Below are 24,344 nucleotides of genomic sequence, written 5' to 3'. Positions count from 1 at the left end.
ATGTTTCAGTGGAACACATTGAGTTAAGTTAATAACTTGTGGCTTCCTGCTTTTATCAACACTAAATCATATTCTTAAACTTAAAAAAAACAACAGACCAATAAAGGCGATATCCTTTTACATTTACATATTTTAGTCAGGCTAAATCAATGCATCCAAGACTCATTTAACTGTAAATACGTACTTGTCTCCACTTTAGTTCCTTCACCAAACAGGATCTCTCCACATGTGACAACAGCACAGTAGTAAGTCCCAGAATCAGAGGAGTCCTGTATAGTTTTAGACAAACTGTAGACACAGCTCCTTTCCTCTTCTTCATCACTCCTGTTCCTGTGAGTGTAAATGATTCCTGGATGAGATCCTCCTGATCCAGCTCTGAACCAGTGCACACTGTGTTCACCTGGACACTGGACTCTGGTTTCTTTGTTCTTGGAGAGAAGTGAACACTGGAGAGTCATTGGGTCCCCCAGCTGGACTGATGCTGTCTCCGGACTTTGTTTCACGTGGACAGATTTCTGCTGTTTCCAATCTGTGTGATTCAGACAAAAAACTGTTTGACTTAAAAATGTACTGATCATTAACAAGGGCAAAGATATTGAAAATATGGAAAGATATTTTACCGTTCACAGCCAAGAATGTGCCACTGCCAGAGGTCAGTGAAAACGTTGTTCCAGTTTGACAGAAATATGTTGCTTCATCCTCTTTGCTGACATTTCTGATGGTAAGAAGAGACTGAGCCTCCTTTTTTGTTACTGTGAAACGCGGATCTTTAAATTGTTCAGTGATTGTAATTTTTTCAAAGATTACAGCAGCTACTGTTTGGGCCATGTGTCCGAGAGACTGCTTATACCAGTAGGATCTGTCGTCCTTCTCAGCAACTGGACAGTGAAGAGTTACATTCTCACCAAGTTCAACCACAGTCAAAGAGATCTGCTGAGAAACCTTTGTAGTTTGAATCAGACCTGATGAAAAAAGAAAAAAGACTAAGTTACAACGCAAAAAGACAAAATCATGAAAAATGTCCAGTATTTGCCATAAAAGAAATCACAGGGCCTTCCCTAGTATATAACAATGGAGAAATAATAGTCTGCCGTAGCATTTTTTCTCACACTGGTAAGAATTGCACTCACATGCTGTACAAAGAAGGATAAAAGCAGCCAGTCGTCCGATCATTGTGGTACAGCACCCTTCTCTTGCACTACTGAAGTCTTCCTACCCAAATGGAAGGTTTAGTCACACGATCATCAAGGTTTACAAAGAGGTAATCAGTGATTGGCTGAAATGAAGAAAGTGAACATCCCCCTACATTTAGCAAACCTGTGATCCATTTTCATTTGATAAGAGATCTGCGTGTACTTATAGTTTATATAGTTATAGTTTTTTTGTATTATTGCCAGAGATGTCTTAATTCTGACCACTGATCATGACTGAGTTTCCTGTTTACTTCTTGCTAACATGCATGTGTATCTTTAGCAGTCATACTGTGGAGCAGTATTTTTGATTTTATGCAGCCCAGATGGTTTCACACACTTTTGTCACAGAACAAAATCCCATCATGTTTTAGATGTATTGGTGGCTAGCTTGCCAGCCCATGAGATGCTACATGGAAATATTCCTAATATTGTTATTCCTCTTTCAGTCTATGCTAGCTGTTTTTATTTGAGTGTTTGTGCTAAGCTAGGCTAAACCCACCATGAGCCTTTGAAAAAACTGGATATAGGCCAACTGGACTTTTCAAAAATTGTTCATATTTAGACCTCCAAATAAACAATATGAGGAGACAACAGCTTGCCAGCCCATGAGATGCTACATGGAAATATTCCTAATATTGTTATTCCTCTTTCAGTCTATGCTAGCTGTTTTTATTTGAGTGTTTGTGCTAAGCTAGGCTAAACCACCATGAGCCTTTGAAAAAACTGGATATAGGCCAACTGGACTTTTCAAAAATTGTTCATATTTAGACCTCCAAATAAACAATATGAGAGGGAGACAAACAGACATTTGAGCTCATGTTAGCTACAGCGTAGGTTTTGGCCTGTGGTTTTGAGGGACAGGTGCATGGCAAAGGTGAGAGGAAATGACCAAAACCACACAGAAAATCTCTACAGATTACCTCAGGAATGTGGAGAATTCAAAGGTAAATGTATATGTGAGAAAAAAGACCACAGAACTCTATTGAATGTGCAATTTGTCATTGACACAAAGCATTGCAATTGTATCAGCCCTTACTGAGGAAACTTATGACAAGTTTCACCAATTATTCTTTTATTAAAATAACATTGAGAAATTTAACTGCACATTTCTGTTGTCATGTTTCTTCGTAGTAAAATACAGAAATCTCCTCTGATATATGAGCAGTGAACTCAAGAAAATGTTACCATATCAGCACCACTATTTTTTTTTTTTCTTTGCTTTTGCTTTTCTTAGGACTAAATATAAACTCCTCCACCATCCTCTGGTTTCACAGCACATTGAGAACATCAAGCAAAGCCACATGCAGCAGCTACACTGATACAGGTTGTGGTGGGCCATCTTTCCGCCCTTTGACCAACTACTGAAGCTGTTTACTCAGAACAGACCTGACAATGGGCTTCAACAGGATATGTAGTGAGAGAAAAGCTACATGCGGCTATAGCAAGCTAATTTTAATTGAACAAATTAAAGTTGTTTTAGTTTTGCTCACTTGCTAATGTGCTTATTTCATGTTTTAATTTTATAAATCCACACAGCATTCATTTGGACAGGCTGCCAGTTCATCGCTGTGTCAACTGATGAGCATTGGACTTTAACGAGAGTGTCAAAGCTTTTTCTCAGTAACTGGCAAACTCATCTTAAGATCACAGTATAAAGTCCTGTTCCTGCCACAGGAGCCACAGTGGGACACCTGAATGATTGGCACCTCCCCCCTTTTACAACAACTACCAATGAAAAGCATCAAACTGTAGAGAAGTTGCTATGAAAAAAGTCATGAAGTAGCTTGACTGAGTAGGTGTCCATCTCTCCTCCTTTAACTACTCCTGTAAGTTGATGTGATATTAATATAATCATAAACTGTAGTGGTATTTCACTTAACAAGATAAAACAGCAGTAGAGGCTCAGCTTCCTGCTAAAACAGAGAGTTTGAAAGAAGAAAAGTCCATTTGTATTCACACCTTTGTTTGAAACCTCAGCCACAACAGTGCTTAAAGAAAAGTTTCCATGCAACTTTTGTTTGTCAGTAGTGACTGTGAATGTGTGTTATTTGTCTGTTTGTGTGTTAGCAATGGTGTGGACACAAACACAAAGTAGAAAGTACAAAGCAGAACTCAAAGTGCATGAAAGTATCTGATGCAGGGCTGTTGATTTAAATTACGTTTTACAGTAGTTAGTTGTGTCTACAGTTTTATATATGTATCTGTGTGTGTTTATTATGTGACCAGTGACTGGACACAACATTATCTCAGGGAATCAGTGATTTAACTGTATGATAATATTTCTTTCATGTGTCAAAACTCCAGCAATACTTATAGTATCATTATTGTCAAACCAATGTGTTTTATCTTGTGGTCAGCAACACCTTGATGAAGGCCGGAAACCAGAATGTGTCGATCAAAAAAATGTTGTCACTGTTTTAACCCAGTATTTTCTCTGTTTTTCTATTTTCACTCTCCATACACTTTACCAGTAGCTGAAGTTGTACCAGACACCTCCACTCTACTTTGGTCATTTCTGTGATGCCAGAGTTTGTGGTGTTGTACTGGACTGTGTGTCTGTAACTTCACCACCATAAATAGCATCACCCAGAATATTGATCACTTTGCTGTTTTTATTATGTCACTTCAAAGGAAAAACTTCCTTATTAGAAAAAAAAGAAACTCCCACCTCCATATGAATGTGTTTCTGTGATACTGTGAGAGTTGTGCTCTGCTACTGCCTTTCAGTAGTGAACTGAAAAAGATGGTGTAACCACAACCACCTCCCCAGCTCTTTATGCTTTGCTCCTCCTGCTGAAATGACTCACATGAAGAGTAGGAGGGTCATCACTGATGATGTGGAGCTACTGAATTGGCTGGCTTTCACAATACTTAAGATGGCTCCTCTGTCTTTGTGTTTCATTGTGTCAAATGGCCACTCAAACGTAATAGTAACAACAGTGCTGTAGGACACAGGCCCTTATACTGTATTTAACATTATATTACACAGGAATGAAGTCTAGTCTCTCTAAGAATGATGTAGACTTGTCTGCAGTTTGTCATTTACATCCAGTGATAATGTTTAGTGGCAGTGTAGGAAAGACTGCACTGTGTCATTCGTGTAACATAATGAAAGGCTTGACCTTGATTTTAAAAGCCCTGCACACTTAAACTCAAGCAGCAAACTCAAAACATTGATAAGAATGAAAAGGATGGTTGGTTTTGTTGCCTCTGTTAATGCGGGACAACAAAACCAGCAGTAGGATTAGGGACATGTCAGTCAAGTGAAGTTCATATACACCTACACAGTTCTGACAGGAGGTCAACTTCTGTTTAAAAAAAAAAAAAACATCCATAAGGGTAGATTTTGGTTTGGATGCACAGGGGCTTTAATCACAGTTAATTTGCCATCACAATACTTTTCTCACTTTTAACCATCCTGTAAAAAATGGCATTGACCATCACATGAGGTCACCTTTTGCAACAGTGCTTCTTTTGGTTTGATTGTGAGTTTGACTGGTTTAATGCACCAAACTATGTGGCAAACAATGAGATAAGTCAATCATGTTGGACAGGGAAAATACCCATGAATCCCTAGGTAAACTGCACCTGCTCGCTATTTCCATGTTTTTGGAAAACAGGCTACAACCCCAACAAATATAGTGTACAACAGTGGATTAAATTGACAAACTAAAGATGTACAACACATAAATGTGGAGTACTGTGTAATATTTTATGCTCTTCACCCCCTTGTATTAAGAGAAATTCTCTAATGTGACCCCCGAAGTGACACGTAGGAGGTAATATTTGTGTGTGTCTGAAGCAGCTTGACCTTATTAGTGATTATTAACAGTTCGTCAAATCAAATCATCTGTCATGTTTACTCTCAGCGTCAGTTACAGAAACCCACCCTGAGACATGAAACAAAAGCGGTTGTGTTTTTTCGTGTGTTTAGGTTAGAAAGATGGTTGTTATGATTTCCACTGTGGTAGTACAGTGAGACACCAACATAACAAGAGGCCAATCAGATCCCTCTCACATTGTTCCCTCCCACTTGATGTGATTATATTAAGGCAATTCATCTTATAATATGGTCTGATTTATTTGCTGTCTCAAGTGGATTAACAGGAAAATGCTGATCATATTCCATCTACTGCTGTTGTTCAGAGCGGGACGTAAGTGTAAAAAATCTGATTTTTGGTGTACTAAAGCAGATTTCTTCCAATTTATATTCTGGACAATATCCTTTTAAGTATGTTTTCATCTTCTTGCATCGTTGTAGCACAGTCCACATATTAATCTATCTGTTATTAATTGCTGCTCTCTTATTTTCAGAATGCAACAATGATGCACCAACTCTTGAGACAAAGATTGTTGGTGTTGGAGGTGATGTGAACTTGACTTGTACTCGTGAGAAATCTGATTACCAGTGCCAACTTATTTTGGATCAGACTTGTTTCTGGAAACTTGCCCGAGTTCTTGGGAGGAACATATGCCTTTGATTATGATGGTGTTAATGAGATTCCTCGCATCACAGCTAAACAAGAGCCTGGAACTTTTCTTCTGCGTATCACTAAAACAGAGCTAAGTGATACTGGATTGTACTACTGTATAAAGGTGGATCTACTAGACATGACATTTTTGAACCTAACATTTCTGAGAATTAAAGGTAAATATGCAGCAAGCAGACTCACACTCCTTAAAAAATGTAATTACCATGCTTTCATCAAACACCATTTATAATAGCAGTTTAATTTTCCTACATGTCTATATAATCATAGTACATTCCCATCCTTGATAGGAAAGTATTAATTTTCTATAAATAGAATGAGTAAAATATGTTTAATTCTGTGTTTGTATTTGCCAGGACCTGAACCTGATATCACTGCCATTGTTCAAATCCCTCCATCTGATCCAGTTCATCCAGGAGACTCAGTAACTCTGCAGTGTTCAGTCCTCTCTGACTCTGAGAAGAAAACGTGTCCAGGAGATCACAGTGTGTACTGGTTCAGAGCCGGATCAGATGAATCTCATCCCAGCTTAATTTACACTCATAGAAATAGCACTGATTATTGTGAAAACAGCCATGAAGCTCATGCTCTACAGAAATGTGTCTACAACTTCTCTAAAATCATCCGCTCCTCTGATTCTGGGACTTATTACTGTGCTGTGGCCACATGTGGAGAGATCATTTTTGGAAATGGAACAAAACTGGACATTGAAGGTAAGTGTGGAACATTTCTATATAATGGCACAATTAGTATTTTGTGTGTTTGTTTTAGAGTATGGTAGAGTCCATTATCTCATGTGTCTGAGAACACTTGTTCTTAATCCATTTTGACATCCTCTCAAATCATAATTAACTTTTATTATGTGGTCCTCATATTGTTTCAGCACTCAACATGTGGGATTTACAGAAGGCCAATACAGTTCTGTTTCTGATATTTGCTATTTTGGCTGTAAGTCTGTTTGTTATAGCCTTCCTCATTTACACCATCAAGAAAAACAAGTGTGATTGTTGCAGCGGTAAGTTATTCATCCTTCTCTATCCAACAGTATAACTATACTGCATCCTTATCGATTGTTAAATATACATTTTCTATTTCATTATCCAGCTGTTGACCTGCAAAAAAACATTGTTGGTCAGAGGAATCCACAGGTGAGGAATTTAAAGGTAGAATTAATCTAATATAAAAAAAAAGCGGTGAAGCTTTTTTGCTTCTTTGTCATCTTCTATATTTTCTCAGAGGCATGGAGACATGTCGGTTTATTCTGCTGTCGTATTCACCATCATGAAAGCTGATGGTGGTGCGATAAAGGATGAAAAAGCAGCAGAGACAGAGAGGATCTATGCTGCTGTGAAGGCTTTTGGGTTGGGTCATTGAGTTAACAGCTCTGTTTGGTTTTGGTTGATTCACATCATTCTGTTTGGAGCTAAAGGGCTGGTTATATGTGACTGTTTAGAAATACTGTACATACTATGTATTTTCCGTATATATACATATATATGTATGTTCTGTTCCTTCATTAAAACTTAGTCAGACTGAAAAATGAAATGAAATGAGGAGAAAAAAAATAGAATTCTAAATATGAAATCTGATTTGTGTCTCACCTGTGAAGTTCATTATCCTCATCTCCAAAAGTAATCACTAATAGTTCAAGTTAAAGAAAACTTTATAGATTTTACATTTGAAGAAGAGCACTGAGTCAGTACCACGCTAGACATGTTGTTTGGAGACAGAAACCATATGAAATGTAAACATTTTCTGGGGAGGTTCAAACTGTTTTTTCTGAGAATGATGTGGAACTCTCACCATGTAAATAAATAAAATATATTTTCTGTGCCAAACTCGCTGCTGATGTGATCTGATGGTTCTTGAAAAAACAAGTGTGGATTATTATTCATCAACTTTATAAACATATGACAGAATTACAGAAATTGATCAAGGTGAGGCCAACTTAAACATTACCAGCTCTGTTTGCTTTGCAGGCTTTTAACAGGCCTACTGGGTGTGTGTGGTTTTCTTATACCATGTTGAGTTAATGAAGATGCAGTTATTCCACGAGAAGACAATTTAAAAAGTCATTTTAATGTCAACAAAACACCAGAAGCAAATTAAGGTCCACAGACATGTCAACAATGTGTCACCTTACAGAAATACTGGCACATACACTTTATAACAAATTAACAAAACTGAAAAGCTGGTGCTCTCCCAAAGCCTTTTTAGAGAATATACATATTCTGATTAGGAAAAGCTGCTTCTTTTTGCAATTACTGTCAGCTGAGAATAAAATGTTAGCTGCGCACACACCCAAACTGAGAACTTCTGTAGAGACTTGGTGCACAGGCCCTGCTCCGCCTACAGACAGGGGTGTTGCTGGTTGTAATAATCTGTTTTAACAACGGTGTACACACACTCTTGGATGTATTCTCTCCTCTTCTTCCCTCTTCTCATTGTGCTTGTGGAGGAATCCAGTGCTGCATAGCTGACTGCCTTTATTTCACCATCCTGCAACAAATATACAAATATTTGTTTGTTTCAGAGATTAGGGCTATAACACAGAGACCAGTCAGTTCAAGACCCAGTCTAAATTATAGACCTGGAACATGTAGGATATAGGATTATAATTTCAAAAAATGTAGCATTTTAAGATATTAATTAATCATAATAGATATTGTGTTGTAGCTATTCAAAGGTTTGTTTACAGGTCCTATTGCAAATAGGACAGCACATCACTGTTCATTTACCAAATCATTTGACTGATCCGCAGGTGACTTGTCTTGACCAATGTGATGAGACATGCCTCCTGTTTAAAAGAAAGTGTAAACATGGATAATATGTAGGTTGTTTCTCCCTACCCTCTGATGCGATCATTAGGACAGGAGATATTCAACAGATACACTAGAAATCACAGCTGAAAAATAAATGGTCCTTGTATTTCGTGACAGGTTTAGTTAGGTGTACGATGAAACCACCAGTCATCAAATCAAAAACTTGTGTGCTGTGTTTTAACAGGAAAGTCATTTAGGGCATTCAGACCTTTAAAGTGGGGTCTCAAAATGTTTAACTGAAATGAAAGTAAAATATGACGAACCAACCTTTGCAATGTTCACAGTGTTTGCTTTCATTCAAAATAAGGACGCCAATCACAGTCACACAGCAGACCAACAGTACTCCAAGAACAAGGAAGCTTGGATCCAGTTCTGATCCACAATCTGAAAAATGTAACATTCAAAGAGACATTCAGCGTTATTTTATTATAGACCCTGGTTATTAATTGTTTGTTATTGGAAACACTGTGGCATTAGGAAGACCACTGATGTTTTGTCACCAGGCACAGTTAATAAGTCAATATTCAAAATGATGTTTAGTCATAAAAATATCTTCCTGTGTTATTTGAGTTCAGCACTTAAGCCTTGACAGATAATAATGAACGCTCTGATTTGAAGATGCAACTTGATGTGGAACAAGGCACATACAGTAAGATTAAGAAAAAACAACACAACATGCCATTATCATTAATGAATGAGTTCATTTTCAATGGTTTCAAAAGTCTCAGTGGACGAATACCGTCAAGTTACCGTCCTGAAACCAACAGACTAATTAACTTGATACTTATTAACATTTATGTATTTAAATCAGGCAAAATGACTCATTTATGATTCAACTGTAAATACGTACTTGTCTCCACTTTAGTTCCTTCACCAAACAGGATCTCTCCACATGTGGCCACAGCACAGTAGTAAGTCCCAGAATCAGAGGAGTCCTGTATAGTTTTAGACAAACTGTAGACACAGCTCCTTTCTTCTTCTTCATCACTCCTGTTCCTCTGAGTGTAAATGATTCCTGGATGAGATCCTCCTGATCCAGCTCTGAGCCAGTGCACACTGTGTTCACCTGGACACTGGACTCTGGTTTCTTTATTCTTGGAGAGAAGTGAACACTGGAGAGTCATTGGGTCTCCCAGCTGGACTGATGCTGTCTCTGGACTTTGTTTCACGTAGACGTGTTTCTGCTGATTCTAATCTGTGTGACCCAGTTTTGAAGAATGTCAAAAAATCACAATCTAAACTGTTTGATTTGAATGTAATGATCATTATCATGGGCAGAGAAAGTATACATTTACCGTTCACAGCCAAGAACGTGCCACTGCCGAAAGTCTGTGAATATGCTGTTCCATTTTGACAGAAATATGTTGCTTCATCCTCTTTGCTGACATTTCTGATGGTAAGAAGATACTGAGCCTCCTCTTTTGTTACCGTGAAACGTGAGTCTTTAAATTGTTCATTAACAGTAATTGCACCAAGTACTCCTGCAGCAACTTTATACATTGTTCGTCCAAGAGACTGTTTATACAAATTAAAGAATTTGCCTCCTATGTCCGCGACTGGACATATCAAAGTAACATTGTCACCAGGTTCAACCACAGTCAAAGAGATCTGCTGAGAAACCTCTGTAGTTTGAATCAGAGCTGAAGAAAAAAGACAATAACAAAAGTTAGACCTCAGCTTGACAAAGTCAATGAGAAATACACAGAAAGATTGTTACAGGGCCTCACCCAAAGTACATTACTATGTTTTCACACACAGTATACATAGTGCAAAAAGGTTAGTAGTATTTTTCACACACTAAATAAGAGTTGCACTTACACACTGTACTAAGAAGAATCAAAGCAGCCAGTCTTCCGATCATTGTGGTACAGCACTCTGACTGATGTCTTTCACCCAAATGGAAGATCTGATCACAAGGTCATCAGGGTTTACAAAGTGGAAATTACACTGATTGGCTGAAGCATAGCAAATGTACGTCCCCCTAAATAGGCAAACTCTCAATCCATTTGTAGTTTAACCAAGATTTGAATACAGTTGTTTTCTTTCTTCTTTTTTTTAATTACTGGTCTGAGATCTCTAGTTTATGTGGCTTCGTTTGTTTAGCACTATAACACTAAGCCTTCTAACATATAAACCTGTTTAATGGAAACCAATGCAAAATTAGGGGGAAAAAATGGTCAGGACTCATGTAAAAAAAAGTAATTGTGTTGTATTTTTCTGGTTAGCATCTTAGTTAGAGCAAATAAACAAGACAATTTTGGAGCTGCTAAAAGCTCCTCACCTAGCTCAGTTGTTTCTTCTTTTTTTTGTGCAGTACTGTTCAACACACCCCAAAACAATCTTTAAAGAGATTAAACTCATCTCAACTCTATCCCATCTAACTCTGCAAGAAGGAACCAGTCCTGTTTTTCTATATGCCAGACATCCCCATAAAAACTGAAAGCTATACTATTTTAACAAGTGAGGTCTAGGACATCAAGACACAGAAGCAGTGATACAGTGGAACAGGTTGTTGTTGTGTTCCTCAAGTCATTTCTGAGCCATTTTAGCAGTGTGGGGTCACATTGTCTCACGGGGGGAGGTTGCTGCTGTTGGGGAGTGCTGTTGCCATGAGGGGGGTTCTTGCTCTGTAACAATGTTTAGGTGGTTGGTATGTGTCAGAAACATCCAAATAAATTCCCGGACCAAGGGGAACATGGCATTGCAATGAGATGACCAGTGTTATTGACTGTCAGTGGTTTTAATGGCTGATGAGTTCTAGGTCTTATTGTCCCCAACGTGTTGGCTGGTACAGCATGTTAAGAAGAGATGCTGCATTTTGGTGTGACATACTGAAATCACTCTATGCTTATACTCTATATTGTTTTCAAATGCTGAACCACACTGGGAGTATTCCAGTTGGATCAGGGCTTGAGGCTTATCAAAATATTTGGAAATCAGAGAATAGATACTTAGTCCTGTTTCATTGAGTCTTCATGTTCTGAAAGAGAAAGAGAGAGAGACAACAGAGAGACAGTGGTTTTGACAATGACCTGTGGAAACATGGCTAAAAGAAGCACAGACTGTATGGAGCTTTAAATATTGCAATCACGTCCAATCTTTCTAGCAGACATGTATGAAAATACTGCATAAAAAGATTGTCTAGAGAAAACTTCAAATGAATTAAGTAAGTTCCTCTGTCTTTGTAGTTTCACAGCTCTTTGCAAAGGCATTCTGCATGTTTGTCTTGAGAACAACAAGCAAAGCCTCAAGCAACAACTACACAACAGACGTAGGCTGTGGCGGGCCATTCCTCTGCCCTTTGACCAACCACCGAGACTGTTTGCTCAGAACAGACCTGACTATGGGCTTCAACAGGATATGATGAGAGGTTGAAGTTGCAAGCTACAAAAGCACGGAGAGGGAGTTTAGGTTAAGCCAGGGATTGTTTTCTGTTTTCTTACATATCGTCTCACAGCAAATTTATTGATTAATCTACCGTTGACTTTTTATACATGTCCTGATAGAAAAAGGATTAAATAAAGTTTGTAAGAAGCCCATCAGACAAACACCGTCAGTGTCACATTGACACCTACCTCATGTCATTCAGAGTTTCAAATTGACTTGACTGCTTTTACGATTGTGGGAGGAAACCATTGCAGGGTCAAGGACGGCATGCAAACTTCACACAAAATGAACTGAGCTTTCTAATTTTAATGACGAAGCAGTAAAATGTGTATTCTCATGCTTTTAGCCGTACTGGTTTGAGGAATATTTTCTCCCCTGTAATGCATTAATTAATTAATACATTAATTCGGTGCAAATCAGCCTCTAATAGATGGTCAGATTGTGTATTGGTTATCTTATTTCCCTTGAATATTAAAAGTCATTATTTCCTTATACTGTAGGCAGTGTTAAAGCTTTAACATTTTTAATATCATAATTGTCAGACCTCTCATAGATCTGACTGCATGTGTGGTCAAAGACCCTTTCACTTCACACCTTAGTTTGAAAGCTTAACCACAACAATGCTGAAGTTTCCATGCATCATTTGTTTGTCAGTGAACAGACTGTGCACACAGAAAGTACAAAGCACAAAGCGGGACACAAAGCACACCAAAGTATTTATTGCTGAGCTTTTATTTTGAATTACAGTTAGGTGCTCCTCTCCCTTTCATTGTTAAGTGGTCAACTGTACATATGGTGACTCAGGAGTTATTTGTCTGTATTCTTTATAGTTTTCTTGTTAATGTAGGTAAATTGTACCTTTTAAAAAAGATGTTTGCATTGTCTGTCTTGGTTTTTCATATGTGGAGTTTAACTGGATCTTGTTCCAGGTTCACATGGGTCCTAGTAATATCATCAACTCTAAATTACCCATACTGTAACAGCAGTGGTAAGTACTGTACGCTGAGTGTAACCCTGCTGCTGTCTGCTGTGCTCTTCCTGCTGATGTGTTTCACTACAGATGACTGACAGGCAGAGTGGGCGTGTCATTGTGTATGATGAGGGATTGGCCGGTCCCTCTCCAGTCCATCTCTTTGGTCCAAGCTGAAGTGTTGTATTGTGGTTGATTGTCACAGCATTTTGCACTGACCCGATCATAGTCCGCAGAGGACTATGAATCCTATTTAAGATGGTAATTCCCTGACATTTCATCCAGTGCCACCGGCAGGTGGGCTTTTTTTTTTTGTTAAATATCTCAACAATTCTTGTGCGGACTTTGATGAAATTTGATACACTTGTTCATGCCCCCCCACAGGATAAATTGTAATACCTGGGTTTCCCCCTGATTTTTCATCAAGCACTATCATCAGATAAAAGTTTGGTTTTCACCCTATACATGTAAATGGCATACCTTGCTTTTACTGCTAGTTAGCAAATGTTAGCATGCTTACATGTTAAAAGTAAGATGGTGAACATGGTAAAAAAAATAAAATTAAAAAAAAAAAAAAAAAATCATACCTGCTGTACATCAGCATGTTAGCATGCCAAGCTCAAATCACCACTGTTCCTACAACCTTGCTGAGCTGTTAACATTGACTCTTGGTCTTGTTTAAATGTACTCTATTCAAATAGATGAGATAATTCCTAGTGTAGTACAGATATGGATGTTGGATTTCATCTCAAACTAATAATTAACATTGTATTCTTTTAAACCATGTCAGCTATATTTTCCTAACCAAGTGTTTTTGGTTTCTAGTCTTAATCATACATGAAGTTGCCATGCACAGATTGTATGTGATTAATAAAATCAGAGTATGTTTCATCCTGCAAGGTAACACTTTTCTGTTAATTTCCCTCACAGGAAACATATTGTTAACACAACAGGTATGTTGTTTACCATATCTCTCCTCTAAGACCTTCAGTGTTTACTGTAAGTGTCAGATTTAGGAACCCACCATGAGAACCAAATATAAGATGATAAAAGCGTGCTGCTGGTGTTGTCTCATGCTTCATTTGGAACGTTTGGTTGACATATTTCCGCTGTGGTAGTACAGTGAAACGCCAACATAACAAAAGGCCAATCAGATTGCTGTGAAATTGTTCCCTCCCATTTGATAGGAGTACATCAAGGCAGATCATCTCATAATAAATTAACTGCTGTCTCAGCTGCTGAGACCAGAAAATGCCAGTTTTAATATACATACTGCTCTTGATCAACATTGGACGTAAGTATTAAAGTCAGATTCATTCCAGTTATATTTGAAATACATTGTCTTCTCTTTACATTAATATAGAGAGGGCATCTAAATGTATCTCTGCTGTTAATTATTGCTCTGTTTTGATCTTATTTTCAGGATGCACAGACGATCACATCTTTGAGACAAAGACTGTTGATGTCGGAGATGATGTGACTCTGACATGTCCTCGTGAGAGTACTTGGCTTGCTGCAAACTTATATTGGATCAGGCTTGTTCCTGGAACATTTCCAGAAGCTTTAGGAGGAATGATAGCCTATAATTTTGACCGTGTAAAGAAAACTAATCACATGACAGCAAAACAAGAACCTGGATTATTTGTTCTGCATTTTTCCAAGACACGTTTAAGTGATACTGCAGTCTACTACTGCATAAAAGTGAAACAACGTAACATGACATTTCTGAAAGGAATATTTCTGAGAATCAAAGGTAACAGTTTTTTCTTTCTTCCCTGTATATATTTAGTCCATATATCTTTGAATAATTCATATGAAGGTGACCAGACTTTTGTTTAAAAAAGATATTATTTGTGTTTTTTGTTTTCTGTTTGTTTTTACAGGGCCAGAACCTGATATCACTGCCGTCACTCAAGACTTTCTGTCTGATCCAGTTCGTCCAGGAGACTCAGTGACTCTGCAGTGTTCAGTCCTCTCTGACTCTGAGAAGAAGACATGTCTAGAAGATCACCATGTGTACTGGTTCAGAGCCAGATCAGATAAATCTCAATCCCAGTTTGATTTATGCTCATAGAAATCACAGTGATACATGTGAAGAAGGTCCTGAGGTTCATTCTCCTCAGAAATGTGTCTACAGCTTTTCTAAGAACGTCAGCTCCTCTGATGCTGGGACTTATTACTGTGCTGTGGCCACATGTGGAGAGATCATTTTTGGAAATGGAACAAAACTGGACATTGAAGGTAACGGCACCATATTCCTATATAATGAGGAAATTGTCATCATCATATTATTTTATCAAATATTCAGTTAATATCTCAGTTATTTAAATGTATTTATTTCTTTATTTAATGTTTCAGTTGTCAGCACATGTGATTCACAAAAGGACATTTCAGTTGTCTTTCTGCTGTTTGCTGTTTTGGCTATAAGTCTGATTGTTATAGCCTTCCTTGTTTATGTCATCACAAAAAATTCTTGTGATTGTTGCAAAGGTAAGAAAATGTACTCATATATTAATGTATTAAACTGTTTTCCCAAAAGCTACCATCATTTGTTTCATATATATGTTTAATATATAAGTAAACCCACATTATCATTAATCTTTTTTACGATTATCTTTTTTTTAACACCACAGCTGCAGTCAGTCTGCAAACAAATGCTGCAACAGCCAGTGGTATTCAGCAAAGTCAGCAAGTAAAGAATTTAAAAATGTAGAAACAAAGCAGCAGTTTTTTACATGTAGTAAAATCTGATTTCTCATTTTCAGTTTTGCTCTTTGTTTCCTCAGCGAAATGAGGAGCCTTTGGTTTACTCTACAGCAGTCTTCACCAGGAGAAAAACTGACAAAGCAGGGAGAAGGAAGGCAACAGCAAAGGAAGAGACAATCTACACTGATGTCAGGGCTTTCACGATAGATTAACAATTAAAACACTTGATTTACTCATTGATGGCAATATAATTTTTTGTGTGGCACAATGAGTGAGAAATACACTGCTTTAGCAGCACTGGCATTCACATTTCATCTCTGCTGTTGTTAACATAATATTATAATTTTGATTAACTAAAATGTTTTATGCATAATTTTGACATTACATCAATTTATTTTGCACAGATAATTGTCAAACATTGAATAATATTTTTGAGTCCTGTTCCTTCAGAAAAGGAAATAAATCATCATGATATAAAAATAATGACATAGTACTTACGTTTTTGGTAATAGTGTGTGGCACTGTTTATCCCATCCATATCATTTTTTGTGGATTTTGGTGTTATGTTTTCAAAGGGGGGTATGATACATCTGCCCAAGCCGTGTTTGAAAGATTCATCTTGAAAGAGCTGTGGGAGGGTTTACCTTTGTCTCTTTTACCTGTTTTGCAGTTTTAGACCAGTTAACTTCCTCCCATGACTTTTATCTCTGTATCAATACGCTGCAAAAAAAAAAAAAAAAAAAAAAAGTTGTACTAAAAGGATTTAACATTTGTGTACTTGTGTGGTTTCCTTTATTAATAAACAAACTTTCACATCCAATAGTTTTTCCAGGAAAACATGAGCATGTTACAATGACTTTTTCTTTTAAAACCACTTAGGGCTCAAACAGTTTGCTAAAAAGTAAACTAAGAGCCTCATGGGAACTGTATGCATTTTGCTCACTCCCTGTGAGTGAAACCCAGTGTAACATGGTGTATATGTTGGCTCAGGCAAAGCGTTTTATCTAAATATTATTTACAGTCAGTGATAATATTTCATTCAGTCAGAAAACTAAAATTGATGCAAAAGTTACAAAGTGCCCTACACTCATTATACAGCCCAGTTTCCTCTGGAATTATGTTCATATTGAGAAAGTCTGCAAAAGGCCACTTACACTGTTCAGCCACTACATTAAAACCACCTGCCTAATATTGTGTGGGCTCCCCTGGTGCCACCAAAACAGCTCTGACCTGTCAGGACATGGACATGGGATCTCTGAGAGTGTCCTGTTGTGTTAGGCACTGGGACACTGGCAGCAAATCCTTTGGGTCCTGTGGGTTAAGGGGTGGGGCCTCCATGGATCTGATTTATGTCTTATGGATGGAGTTTGGAGGCCAGGTCAAGGCCTTGGTTTCTTATCATGTTCCTTGGGCCATTTCTGAGCAGTTTTTGCAGTGTGGTGGGCACATTGTCCTGTGGGGGGAGGTGTCTGTCATTGGGGAGTGCTCTTGCTATGTGTGCTTGGTCTACAGTGATGTTTAGGTGGGTGGTATGTGTCACATCCAGATGAATGCCTGGACCCAAGGTTTCCCAGCAGAACTTTGTATTGTAACAAGATGATCAATGTCATTCACTTCACCTGTCTTTTAATGTTGTGGCTGATCAGTGTATGTCCAATGTTAATATTCACTGCCAATGTGTGTGATGCAGTTCCTGCATCCTGTCTCACACATCGTCAGATATCTTTCCCTAACTGGAGCCAAGTGCTTTAGTTACCTAAGCTTAATCATAGTCACAAATTCATTTAGTGTGTTGCATCCTGCAGTACAACACTTTGCTGTTAGTTTCTCTCACAGGAAACATATTGTCAACTCAAGATGTATGTTATTTACCATATCTCACCTAAAAGACCTTCAGTGTTCACTGTAAGTGTCAAATTTAGGAACCCACACAAGAACCATCTATGAGATGACAAAAGCGTGCTGCTGGTGTTGTCTCATGCTTAATTTGGAACATTTGGTTGACATATTTCCGCTGTGGTAGTACAGTGAAACGCCAACATAACAAATGACCAATCAGATTGCTGTGAAATTGTTCCGTCCCATTTGATAGGAGTACATCAAGGCAGATCATCTCATAATAAATTAACTGCTGTCTCAGCTGCTGAGACCAGAAAATGTTGGCCATAATACACATACTGCTCGTGATCAATATTGGACGTAAGTATTAAAGTTAGATTCATTCCACATATGTTTAAAATATATTGTCATCTCTTAACATTAATGTAGAAAGAACCTCTGCTGTTAATTATTGCTCTGTTTTGATCTTATTTTCAGGATGCACAGACGATTACATCTTTGAGACAAAGACTGTTGATGTTGGAGATAATGTGACTCTGACATGTCCTCGCCAGAGAACTGGGCTTGCTACAGACTTATTCTGGATCAGACTTGTTTCTGGAACCTTTCCAGAAGTTTTAGGAGGAATGATAGCCAGTGATTACAAGCGTGTAAAGAAAACTCATCACATGACAGCAAAACAAGAGCTTGGATTATTTGTCCTGCATTTTTCCAAAACACAGATAAGTGATACTGCAATCTACTACTGCATAAAAGTGAAACAACATAACATGACATTTCTGAAAGGAATATTTCTGAGAATCAAAGGTAAATTCAGCAAAAAGAAGAACAGATTCCAGACACCTTAAGAATTGTAGAATTATCATTTATAACAGCAGTTTTACTTTCTTTCTTTCTTGTACATATTTAGTTTGTGTATGTTTGCTTAATTCATATCAAAGTGACCAGACTCTTGTTTATGTGAATTGTAACGGAGTAAAATATTTTTACTTATTTTTATTTCATAGGGCCAGAATCTGCTGTCACTCAAGACTTTCTGTCTGATCCAGTTCATCCAGGAGACTCAGTGACTCTGCAGTGTTCAGTCCTCTCTGACTCTGAGAAGAAAACATGTCTAGAAGATCACCATGTGTACTGGTTCAGAGCTGGATCAGATCAATCTCATCCCAGTTTGATCTATGCTCATGGAAATCACAGTGATACATGTGAAGAAGGTCCTGAGGTTCATTCTCCTCAGAAATGTGTCTACAGCTTTTCTAAGAACGTCAGCTCCTCTGATGCTGGGACTTATTACTGTGCTGTGGCCACATGTGGAGAGATCATTTTTGGAAATGGAACAAAACTGGACATTGAAGGTAACTGCACCATATTCCTATATAATGAGAAAGTTACCACCATCTTCTGAACATTATTTTATCAAATATTGTCAATTATGTATTCCTATTTCTTGATTTTAATTATTTGTCCATGTGTTTCAGTTGTCAGCACGTGTGATTCACAAGAGGACAATTCAGTTGTCTTTCTGCTGTTTGTTGCTTTGGCTATAAGTCTGATTGTTATAGCCTTCCTTGTCTATGGCATCACAAAAAAGTCTTGTGATTGTTGCAAAGGTAAGAAAAGTTATGTTATGTATCAATGTATTAATATTTCGTCCCAAAAGGTAGCATCATTTGTTTAGTATTTGCTCTCTGTATAAGTAAATCTACAGTATCATTAAAGTGAGTCCAATGACTCTTTTTTTAACACTACAGCTGCAGTCAGTCTGCAAACAAATGCTGCAACAGCCAGTGGTAATCAGCAAAGCCAGCAGGTAAAGAATTAAAAAATGTAGCTACAAGCAACATTTTTTTTTCTTTTTTTTTACATAATCTGATTTCTCATTTTCAGTTTTGCTCTTTATTTCCTCAGAGAAATGAGGAGCCTTTGGTTTACTCTACAGCCAGTCCTTCACCAGGAGAAAAACTGACAAAGCAGGGAGAAGGAAGGCAACAGCAAAGGAAGAGACAATCTACACTGATGTCAGGGCTTTTGCAATAGATTAACAATCCATTCCATATTATTTTTGTGGTTTTTAAAGGTTTTCAAAGAAGGGTTTGATGAATCTGCCCAAGCTGGGTAAGAAAGATTCATCTTGAAAGAGCTGTGAGAAAGGTTACCTTTGTCTCTTTTATGTTATGCAGTTTTAGAGCTGTTAACGTCCTTCCATGACTTTATCTCTGTATTAATGCGCTGCAAAGAACAGTTGTATTAAAAGAACTCAACATGTGTATGTGTTTGTTAATAAACTAACTTTCACATCTAAAATGCACAGAGCTAAAATGTTGTTGTTGTTGTTTTTTAATTGTTGTCAGTGGGATTCTTGCATTGTCAGGACCTGACAGTTATGTTATCAACAATTTTCCCTCAATCAGCTGCCAGTTCATTTGCTCATATGTTTCCCTCAGTGCTGTTCATGCTATGGGCTCATTCCTGTTACCTGCCTGCTACCTGTATTTACTGGCCTAATGTCTGTCTGCCTGCCTGTCCACCTATCTACTGGTAAGCCTGGTTTTCATCATTTATTTATCATCTACTACCCTACTGCTTGGGTCCTCCCTGCTTATGCTTCTACCACCAGGCGTGACAATCTACATTCATATTTACTTTGAAGCGTTCTAGATTGCTGCTCAGTAAAATGATGTGCTGTTCTTCATTTTGTGCAGTGCTTCACACAAACTATTTGTGCATTCATGTTTACTCTCAAACTGGCATTAATCTTGTTTTTTGTTTTTGCCTTTAATAAAGATGTGAAGTGATACTTGTCAGTAACAAGCAGCAAACAAGATTACAAACAGATTTCATCAGCACAGAAAAAGTTTCAAAGGATTTAGTGAACGTGGACTGTGCCTACCAAAATACAAGACACTCCCAAGTGCACTTTTGAATCTCTGTTCTGTGATAACCAGTCAGATGCGTTTGATGGTCTGACCTCTCAATCATCACGCCTCCTTTACTTACTGAAGAGATACCATCAAGATGATCCTGTGTGCTGAACAATGCTTTTTATTCATCATGGATGTAAGTACTTTTTTATTCTGTTTACTTGATTATGTTTGTGTCAACTGCATCATTTTCATCATAATAAAAAGAACAAGATGTGTCAGATAAATCAGAGATATGAAATGACTGTGAGTAAAGATCTGACTCACTTAGAGCTGTGTTTATCACTTCTCTAGGAACATCAGCTCCTCTGATTCTGGGACTTATTACTGTGCTGTGTGTTCTTGTTTTGTCTATTAGGAAACAGATTTAAATATCAGATTATACGGTAAAAATCCATAAAGATGAATATTAGTAATGTCTGTATTTTAAAATTATTAGGTGATATTAAACATCATTTACTAATTGTTTCTGCCTTTTCATAATGTTTCAGGAAGCTTCATGTGGTCACAGACGGCCTGTGCACAGTTATTTTTCTGACTGAGTACTGTCGTGGCTGTAAGTCTGTTACAGCCTTCCTCATTCACACCATCAAGAAAAAACAAGTGTGACTGTTGCAACAGCAATAGAAGTTACTCATTGTTCTCTATCTAAAAGTATTACATCAAAACTACATCATCATTATTTATTGTCATCTATATTTTTTCTGTTTCATTATCTAGCTGCTGTTTCCCTGCACAAACAGTGATGGTCTGAGGAGTCAGCAGGTAAAGTATTTAATGGTTGGATAAAGCATCAAACGTAGTTTCTACTTTGTCTCACATATTTTCTCAGAGACGACGACTGCTGTCATATTTACCATGATGAAATTTGAGGAGGAAAGCATGTGCTGATTGATACTCAGTATCAGCCAGTGCCCTGTGCTTTTTGTTTGTTTTTGATGTGTGACCATTTAAACTATTTATGAGCATGATATGGAACTACACCAAATTACGTCAATAAAAAAAATGTTTACAACTGCTGTGTCATTGTGCAAAAGTAGTGTTAGTTACACTTTACAGGATTACTGAAATCCATCTGACATTTAAATAATACTAAACTTTTACTTTGAAACTGACAGCTTCTGAGGGGTTTAACTGGATTGTGTGTAGTTCTCTTAAAGCATGTTGCAATTTCATGTGAAAAAAGCAAAATTCTCATCAAAATGGATTTTATAATTCAACTCCCTTCAGTGTTGATTTTTTTTAAATAAATGATGATTGAAGTTGCAGTTAATCAATCTGTGAAGACAATAAAAAACGAAAGAGGCCCAGTGACATGTTGGCCCCTTACAGAAATACTGGCACATATGCTGTGGCAAGTAATTATCAAAGCAACTGAAAGATGTTTGCTCTCCCATAAAATCACCTGAATGTCACGGTTGTTGGCAAATATACATCCTCTGACATTCTGAAGTGCTACATGTGAACACAGCCTAACATGACGTTACATGCACAGTCCCTGCTCTACCTATAGAGACGGGTGTTGCCGGTTGTGGTAATCTGCTCTAGCAACAGAGTACACACACTCCTGTGGTGACTCTCTCTTCTTCTTTCCTCGTTTTCCTCGCCTTTCAGAGAAATCCAGTGCTGCATAGTTCACTGCGTCTGCTTCACCATCCTGAAAAAATATATAACATTTGTGTTGAGACAGAAAGAAACTTAAGATTAGCTGTAGCATCAAAACCTGAGAGATCAGGTCTGGAGTATAAGCTTAGAGTATAAGTGGTAGGATAAGTGGAATATATATATATATATATATATAAATTTTGTTTACGTCACTACAATAGTGATATAAAAACAGGAGGACACATAACTGAATATTTACATGAATATTCACCAGATCATTTGATTGGTCCGCAGGTGACTTGTCATGTCTAAGATGATGGGACGCACTTACTGCCTCTGTTTAAAAAATTGTACAAGCCGTCACATTGTATTCAAACACAGAGAATATGATTACTGCTGTCATAGCATAGTGTGATTTTTGTCATTGTCTCATTGAAATAAAAGGATGAATGAACGATACATATATTTTCAGTTTTGAGCTTTACAATCACACAAATACAAACTACTTCTTTTCTGTAATGTGCTCAGTACAGATTCAGTTTTCTAATGGTTCCCACTGATTAACTCCACTAGAGCTTTGAGCCAGTCAGATGTGAAATGCTTTGCTCAGTGGCATCTGGATGACAGTTTGTAATGATATGTAACGTCTGAGATTCGATGTTAAAGATTTCCATCAGCAGTAAGATGTGGTGGTGAGACATAACATATACATTCAGACCTTTAAATTGGGGTCTGAAAGGCACAGTTGAAATGAAAATATGGTGAACATACCTTTGCAGTGTTTGCAAACTTTCCTTTGATTTATGTAGAAAATGAGGATGGCAATCACAGTCACACAGCAGGCCAACAGTACTCCAAGAACAAGGAAGACTGGGTCCAGTTCTGATCCACATTCTGAAAAATGAGACATTCAAAGACACATTCACCATTATTTAAATATTGAGTCTCAGGAGTAATTATTTGTTGTTGGAAACACAGTGTCAGTCAGAAAAATAATTATATTTTGTCAATACACACAAATGATGAGTCAATATTCAGTTTTATGTTCTGGACTAACAACAGATAATAATGAACACTTTCAGATTTATAGATGCAAAGTGAAATGGAGCAAGGCACAGTTTGCTAGAGGGAAGAAAAATAATGCATAATTTTATTATGAATGAGTTCCTCAATATCTTTGCATAACACATGTTTAAGGTCTCAAATGTTTCAGTGGAACACATTGAGTTAAGTTAATAACTTGTGGCTTCCTGCTTTTATCAACACTAAATCATATTCTTAAACTTAAAAAAAACAACAGACCAAAAAACTGATATCTTTTTACATTTGCATATTTTAGTCAGGCTAAATCAATGCATCCAAGACTCATTCAGCTGTAAATACGTACTTGTCTCCACTTTAGTTCCTTCACCAAACAGGATCTCTCCACATGTGACCACAGCACAGTAGTAAGTCCCAGAATCAGAGGAGTCCTGTATAGTTTTAGACAAACTGTAGACACAGCTCCTTTCCTCTTCTTCATCACTCCTGTTCCTCTGAGTGTAAATGATTCCTGGATGAGATCCTCCTGATCCAGCTCTGAACCAGTGCACACTGTGTTCACCTGGACACTGGACTCTGGTTTCTTTGTTCTTGGAGAGAAGTGAACACTGGAGAGTCATTGGGTCTCCCAGCTGGACTGATGCTGTCTCTGGACTTTGTTTCACATAGACGTGTTTCTCCTGATTCTGATCTGTGTGATTCAGACAAAAAACTGTCTGACTTAAAAATGTACTGATCATTAACAAGGGCAAAGATATAATAAATATGGAAAAATATTTTACCGTTCACAGCCAAGAATGTGCCACTGCCAGAAGTCAGTGAATACGTTGTTCCAGTTTGACAGAAATATGTTGCTTCATCCTCTTTGCTGACATTTCTGATGGTAAGAAGATACTGAGCCTCCTCTTTTTTCACTGTGAAACGCGGATCTTTAAATTGTTCAGTGATTGTAATTTGTTTAACAATTACAGCAGCTACTGTTTGGGCCATGTGTCCAAGAGACTGCTTATACCAGTAGAATTTGTCCTCCTTCTCAGGAACTGGACAGTGAAGAGTTATATTCTCACCAAGTTCAACCACAGTCAAAGAGATCTGCTGAGAAACCTTTGTAGTTTGAATCAGATCTGATGAAAAAAGAAAAAAGACAAAGTTACAACGCAAAAAGACAAAATCATGAAAAATGTCCAGTATTTGCCATAAAAAAAACACAGGGCCTTCCCTAGTATATAACAATGGAGAAATAATAGTCTGCCGTAGCATTTTTTTCTCACACTGGGTAAGAATTGCACTCACATGCTGTACAAAGAAGGATAAAAGCAGCCAGTCGTCCGATCATTGTGGTACAGCACCCTTCTCTTGCACTACTGAAG

The 24,344-nt window shown here is 37.6% G+C and overlaps 4 protein-coding genes across 4 annotated transcripts in view; 3 read left to right on the top strand and 1 right to left on the bottom strand.

Annotated features, from left to right (window-relative positions):
* Positions 1–19,719, top strand: part of LOC108895093 (uncharacterized) — a 25,099-nt gene extending 5,380 nt beyond the window's left edge. Inside the window, exon 7 of the mRNA XM_018693758.2 lies at positions 19,498–19,719. The gene's annotated coding sequence lies outside the window, so the exon portion shown is untranslated. The remainder of the gene's footprint in view (positions 1–19,497) is intronic.
* Positions 1–24,344, bottom strand: part of LOC108895062 (uncharacterized) — a 25,882-nt gene extending 1,538 nt beyond the window's left edge. The window contains 11 exon segments of the mRNA XM_051072610.1: positions 9,356–9,700; positions 9,801–10,145; positions 10,324–10,411; positions 11,843–11,889; positions 12,000–12,004; positions 21,846–21,985; positions 22,193–22,269; positions 22,705–22,827; positions 23,321–23,665; positions 23,757–24,098; positions 24,268–24,344. Coding sequence (XP_050928567.1) covers positions 9,356–9,700; positions 9,801–10,145; positions 10,324–10,411; positions 11,843–11,889; positions 12,000–12,004; positions 21,846–21,985; positions 22,193–22,269; positions 22,705–22,827; positions 23,321–23,665; positions 23,757–24,098; positions 24,268–24,310 — 1,900 coding nt within the window. The 5' untranslated portion in view covers positions 24,311–24,344.
* LOC127138962 (uncharacterized) lies at positions 14,064–15,554 on the top strand. Its single transcript, XM_051072517.1, is given in 5 exon segments — positions 14,064–14,156; positions 14,286–14,615; positions 14,746–14,909; positions 14,911–15,103; positions 15,221–15,554. Coding segments are annotated over 5 exon segments (942 nt in total). The 5' UTR covers positions 14,064–14,113; the 3' UTR covers positions 15,433–15,554.
* LOC108895094 (uncharacterized) lies at positions 17,556–19,719 on the top strand. The gene is made up of 6 exons (XM_051072513.1): positions 17,556–17,767; positions 17,885–18,214; positions 18,415–18,762; positions 18,886–19,017; positions 19,159–19,217; positions 19,316–19,719. Exons 1-6 carry the CDS (start codon positions 17,725–17,727, stop codon positions 19,442–19,444), a joined length of 1,041 nt encoding a protein of 346 aa, XP_050928470.1. The 5' UTR covers positions 17,556–17,724; the 3' UTR covers positions 19,445–19,719.

Source organism: Lates calcarifer, linkage group LG8 (genome assembly GCF_001640805.2).
Source record: "Lates calcarifer isolate ASB-BC8 linkage group LG8, TLL_Latcal_v3, whole genome shotgun sequence".
NCBI classification, from domain to species: Eukaryota; Metazoa; Chordata; class Actinopteri; family Centropomidae; genus Lates; species Lates calcarifer.
This window is presented reverse-complemented; position numbering and strand designations above follow the sequence as displayed.

Coding starts and splice junctions, on each gene's coding strand:
- LOC108895094 (XM_051072513.1), top strand. CDS start 17,725: ATGTTGGCCATAATACACATACTGCTCGTGATCAATATTGGAC. Junction 18,215..18,414: donor AATATTTCTGAGAATCAAAG/GTAAATTCAGCA, acceptor TTTATTTCATAG/GGCCAGAATCTGCTGTCACT. Junction 19,218..19,315: donor GTAATCAGCAAAGCCAGCAG/GTAAAGAATTAA, acceptor TTATTTCCTCAG/AGAAATGAGGAGCCTTTGGT.